Raw genomic sequence first — 5,841 nt, forward strand, 5'->3', positions numbered from 1 at the left:
TGTAGATGGTCTGGGGGTGGGGGAGGGAATTGTCCTCTGATACGGACGAGGTTGTTCTAGGTGAGCACAAGCATCACTCGCGCCTTTTACTTCTCCAGACTGTGCTGAGGTCTTTCTCCGCCGCCGCCTGGCTGTGCTTTCCCCCCAATTCCCCCCTCCTGCCGGGTCTCACCCGCACTTTCTAAAGAAAGACTGCGGTTCTGAGGCTCTTCTGCACCCAGTGGAACGGCTCTGCCCAGTGCCGTCCCCCGCGCCGCCGCTAGATGGCGGCATCGCTCAGTGGACGGTTCCCGGCAGCCTGGGCCAGCGCCGCAGCTGCGCCGCTTCCCGCCCTAATCCTGTTGGAGCAGCGTTTAATCTGAGGACGGGACGCCTTGTTCCAGGCCGAGCGGCCTCCTCGTGACTGATGGCTGCACCAGCAACTGGAGCTTTAACTGCTGCTGCCCCTTCCTGCTCAACAAACACCGCAGGTCCCGAAAGGACTGATTTAAAGTCCCAACAATTTAAATGACTTGTTGCTAAAACAAACCAACCCAAAAACCTGGATGTAACAGGCAGAATTTGGGAGCCTCCCTCACCCCATCATTCCTCCTCCTCTGGACTCTCCAACCACTGCATACATCCATTCATCAATAATTACTTATTGTCTGGCCCTGTTTTGCATAAAGTGGGCAATATGTCCTTTAAGGGGGGTGGGGGGGTTACATATTCAAAGTTCTAGAAGCAGATAGTTATGCTAATAGATAATATGTCTTACATATTTCTGGGTGCCAAACGTTGGAGTATATATGACATAGACTATCTCGATTGATTCTTACAGCAAACCTGAGGCCAGCACTCTTACTGTGATCCCCATTTTATTTTATTTTTACTTTTAAAAATATATATATGTTTATTGATTTCAGAGAAGAAAGAAGAGGGAGAGACAGATAGAAACATCAGTGATGAGAGAGAATCATTGGTCGGCTGCCTCCTACACACCCCCTACTGAGGATCAAGCCTGCAACCCGGGCATGTGCCCTTGACCAGAATCGAATCTGGGATCCTTCAGTCCTCAGGCCAATGCTCTATCCAGTGAGCCAAACTGGCTAGGGCTTGACCCCCATTTTAAAAATGGGGAAACTGAGACACAGAGAGATGACCTCACTAAAGGCCGTGCATTTAATTAGTGGCAGAGTTAGAATTCATCCACAGGCCGGCTGAGGTCAGAGCCTAGGCTCCCAGCCACAGTGCTATACAGTGGGCACGTCTGGGAAATCTAACCAGGAGGTCAGCAGATAAGTACATCAGAAGGGGAGGTTGACAGAAAAAAGTAGACAGAAAGATGCTTCTGAGAAAACAAGAATGAGGCTGAAACAGTACCCTCTTTGGACTGGGTCCACCAGGGCACCGCAGGTGACCTCTGTGAGCGCAGTTTCAACAGCCGGGGGGAAAGGAAGCTAACAAATCTAAGGGGCTAAGTGAAAAGAGGAAATTGAGATGTCTTGCTGCAAAGGGAAAGCAATAAATAGACTGGAAGTGACAGCAAGGTCAAGCAAAGACACTTTGGTTTTTCTTGTGGGTTTTTCCAGTAGAATAAAGCTTGGGTGTATTAGAAAACTGTTGCAAGGAGCGGGAAAAGCCCTAGCCGGTTTGGCTCAATGGATAGAGCATCGGCCTGCAGACCGAAGGGTCCTGGGTTCGATTCCGGTCAAGGGCACGTACCTTGGTTGCAGGCTCCTCCCTGGCCTGGGCCCTGGTCAGGGCTTGTGCAGGAGGCAACCAATCAATGTGTTTCTCTCACATCGATGTTTCTCTCGGTCTTCCACTCTCCCTAAAAAAATCAATGGAAAAATATCCTCGGATGAGGATTAACAACACAAACAAACAAACAAAAACGGTTGCAAGGGAGACCTACGGTGTGATGGTTGGTGCAAGTAGTGAAGAGTGATATAGGGAGAGGCCGAGGGCAGGGGCAGGGGGCCGGGGGAAGAGTTAGCACTGGTAGGAGGGAGAGGCGCCTTCCTTTCTGTCTGAAATTGGGAGACACCCACAGACATAGAGATATGTCAAGAGAAATGAGAAGGATGAGCAAGTTCAAGTTATCACATTAGCCTTACTCCTTCCAGTAAAACCAGAGGTGAGTTGCCTGCCAAGAGGGGGAATAGCACATTCACAATGAATGGCCCCTCTGTCTGAAGTTTCTTTGTATTCCGGGGTTGAGATATTTGCCAGAGAAACAGTGTTTTTCTCGTTTGGGAAAACCAAAGTTTTCCTGTTCGGCTTAAAGCCGCAAAGAAAACCAGAATTGGGACTCAGAAGCCTTTCCGACTCAACATCACCTCCATTAACACCATGGATGTAGTGAATGGCCCCAGAGAGTCCCAGACAGAGCACACACTTGGGGAGCATCCAGACCAGGACACAATGGTCCAGAGAACAAGAATTCTCCTCACGTGGCCTTAGGGAATTCTTCCGGGATGATTTGATTGCAACATATCGATAGACCGATGACATGGCATCCTTCACACACCCTGATTATGCATTTTGTTGTTTAATGACTCTTTTCATCCCCAATTAGTATTTCCCTATGGTCAGCACTGGGGCTGATGCAACCGGAAAGGGCATACCGGGTAATTCTTTAGTCTGCTTCCCTGATGAAAATGGCAAAAGTCAACCAATCAGTAATTCTCTTTCAATTAAGACTTGGGAAAGGAAGACAAATGACCGTCACCCATCAAACCCGTTTCTGTCCAGGGTCAGGACTTTCAGACCCTCCTTCTGTGACTGTACATTGTCTAATCGGGAAGCTTGTCTAAGACCGATGGTCTTTAGTTTCTCCCTCTCATCTCCTTTCTGGATATACTCCCGGCCAGACCAAACCCTCTCTTGATTTTTTCTTCTAAAAAGAAATAAAATCGGCCACTTCCTCAGCCACAACTTAGGAATACCAATTCCTCATTCATTCACCCTGCAGTCTTCACATGTTTATTGAGATCCAGCTTTCAGCAAGGCGGAGGGCTCGCCAGCCGGCACACACTGACTCCAGAGGACTGGCGGGCAGAGGAGCTGGGACATGGTCTCGCGTGTCCATAGGAATCAAGGTGTAGCATAGAGAGGAGTCAATGGAGTGTGGGGTCAGCAGGACCTGGGCTTCCCAGGGACAGAGCTGAGCAGGGAGAGAAGAGAAGGTATTGGAGGAGGCAGCACAGGACAGGTGTGAGCGGGAGAGAAGAGAAGAAGGTATTGGAGGAGGCAGCACAGGACAGGTGTGAGGCCCAGCCAGCTGGCTCAGATGAGCCAGGTAACCTCAGGCTCCCCAAGCCTGCAGGAGGCACCTGCCCCATGGGAGAGCCCAGAGCTGCCTGCGGAGCGGAAAGCCCTCTTCACAGACTGCAGGCCTCCTCGTTTCCCACTCGACTAGAGATCTGTATTGTTTGCATCTAAAACCGTGGTCTTTGGCTACAGTCGCTGCCACATGGAGAAGCACCCGGTTTACCCCGTGGCTTCAAACAGCCTCTGGCTCAGGGAGGCCGGAGCCTCCTGCGGACTCGCCTCCTGACGCCCCATGGGGGGTGGACCGAAGGTGCCCGGTTCCGCAAACTCCATGAGCAAAACTCTCAGCTGTGCCCTGGCCCAGCCCACCATCTGGCCCACCTGCCTTCCAGCTCTCTGACTTTATTACTTGACGGCCATGATGAGCCCGCAATGCAGGAACGAGCGCACGTGCTTTCGCAAGCAGTCCGAACTGACCTCTGAAAGTGGGTTGCTACTCACTTGACCCAGAAAACACACACACACACACACACACACACACAACCACACAAATGGAGAGGTTCACATCTCCATGTTCACCTTGGGACACCCCGACGCTGCCAGCCCATCACGGGTGCGCTAATCTGAAAAGCCACCGCGTCTCTGAAACATGTCACTTTACAGCAGCAGCGGGCGCCCCTCCATGATCGGGTGGGTGGGGGGGTGCCCGAGCCCAACAGGGGGGCAGCGCGCAAGGTCGATGGCCCCTAAAGAGCGCCGAGTCCTTGCTGCCCGAGTTGAAAGTGCGGAGGAATGCTGAGCTTCAGAGTTTCCATGTCAGTTCTCAGGCCACTGAGCGGGCTGGGTGCGCACCGCACGCTGCACTCCAGGCTCCGAGAAGCCCTCCCGCGGCCCCCTGCACCCCCCGCCCAGCGAGCCGGTACTTACCGAGGGAGAGCAGATTGCTCCCGGAAGGAAAAGCTATCCCCGAAGAAACAAAAGCATCTGGCCCGGGAATAGATCCAGCATAAAATAAATGCAAGTAAAAGTTAAGAAGAAAAAAAAGATGTTCCAGCTGAAACACCTGGCCTATCGGAGACAGGAGTTACTCCCGCACCATCACCAACCCCCTCCTGCCAAGAGCAATCAGAACTCATGGAGACATCTGCAGCCCCACGGTGAGTCTACGGGCAAGCCAGGAGCTGCGTGGCCACACGGTTAGGAGGAGAGGCCTGTGCCGTCTTACCCGCGCCGGCCCTCGGGGCTCACCCTGACGCGTCCATCAGGGCGCCGGGACTCATCCCTGGAACATCGCCGTCCTTGACACACGGAAGCTGCGCTTGTCCTTGAGGATGAGACAGAGAACAGGCGAGCGCTTCGTCACGAGAGGAAACGCACAATGAGGCCTTTCAGGCCCCCCGCCCCTGATAAGAGCTGGAGACACCTCGCAGACCAGGCCACTGCCCACGCGGAGGATGCCCGCGTGGGTTTCCTCCTTCTCCCGGCCGGGGAGGGAGCCGCGCGTGCTCTCCTGTTGAGGAGAACTGGACCAGCCCCACCGGCTGACCCGGGTCATTGTGTCCCTGCTTTTAACAGCACCCCAAAGCACTCGTATGCTGTGTGTTCTTTTGTCCTTCCCATCTGAGGAGGGGGTGGCTCTCAGGCCTCTAATAGGGAGGGAAACTGAGGCCGGCAGCGTGAGGGGGCAGTTGCCTAGAGCCTCACATGAGGTGATGGACTGGGGTCCCAGCGGTCTGCATCCTCGCCTGCTTTGACCTCCTTGGACCGGCCAGAGTGGTTCTGTGGAGTCTGCCCTCACCTCCAAGGCCACACTTACTCTCTGTGGCCCTCCTTTCTCCCGCCCTTTCCTCCCGTCTCACCTTGTCTCCTCTCTGCCCCTCTCTCCCCACTGCCCTCCTCTCTGGCTAAGTTCGCTGTGGCTGTTCCTTCGTGGCCATGTAGCCAGCAGGGGACAGGCTGAATAAATGCATTGGGCACCGTCCTGCAGTGAGTACTAGGGAGCAGTATGGAGAGAATACAGTCGATGTGTGATACAGAGACGTTCCAGGTCTATTACTAAGTGAAAAACAGCAAGTGCAGAGGGGAATATAGTCTAATTCAATGTATGTACATTTTTTAAAAGAAATATATGCGGGGATAGCAAGTTATTTTTTCTGAAAAGACACTCAAGAAATCATTAAAAGGGGTTTCCTCTGAGGAGAATAATTGGGTGAGAGAGAAAGCTTTCAGCTCTAAAAGTATACATTTATGTATTGTTTGAATTTTCTTACCAAAAGTATTTATTGCTTTCAACTTTAAAAATCAACAGGGATTGCCAGAATAGAGAGTTATAGGTCTTTGCTTTTCTTACACTTTCAAACATAAAAATAAAAAATCAAAATGTTTTTTAATTGCTGTGAACATCCCCCCACAAAATACATTTAAAAAATACATTTAACAAACAGACTGGAGGGGGTTCTGTGCTGTGTTGTGTGTGATAGCGATGGGGCGATGGGGCTGAGGAGGGAGGGGGAGGCGGAGGTCTCTCTGCCCCTGTTCTCTCAGGGCATTTCACCTCTCAGTTCTTGCTTCTGATATCAAACAAAT

The 5,841-nt window shown here is 52.0% G+C and overlaps 1 protein-coding gene across 4 annotated transcripts in view; it reads right to left on the reverse strand.

The window, feature by feature from the left end:
- MRO (maestro) overlaps nt 1-4,651 on the reverse strand; it is an 18,105-nt gene extending 13,454 nt beyond the window's left edge. Inside the window, exon 1 of one of the 4 annotated variants that reach the window (XM_005866254.2) lies at nt 4,481-4,651. Coding sequence is in view for 1 of the 4 variants with exons in the window: in XM_005866251.1 (XP_005866313.1) it covers nt 173-273 (101 nt within the window). In the remaining 3 variants the exon portion in view is untranslated. Of the gene's footprint in view, nt 1-47; nt 133-172; nt 647-4,480 lie in introns of those variants that run through there. The other 3 variants (XM_005866251.1, XM_005866253.1, XM_005866252.2) reach the window with 3 other exon arrangements.
- Between the last annotated feature and the right edge of the window lie 1,190 nt (nt 4,652-5,841).

The sequence above is a fragment of the Myotis brandtii genome, unplaced genomic scaffold, assembly GCF_000412655.1.
Source record: "Myotis brandtii unplaced genomic scaffold, ASM41265v1 scaffold226, whole genome shotgun sequence".
In the NCBI taxonomy this organism is placed as follows: Eukaryota; Metazoa; Chordata; class Mammalia; order Chiroptera; family Vespertilionidae; genus Myotis; species Myotis brandtii.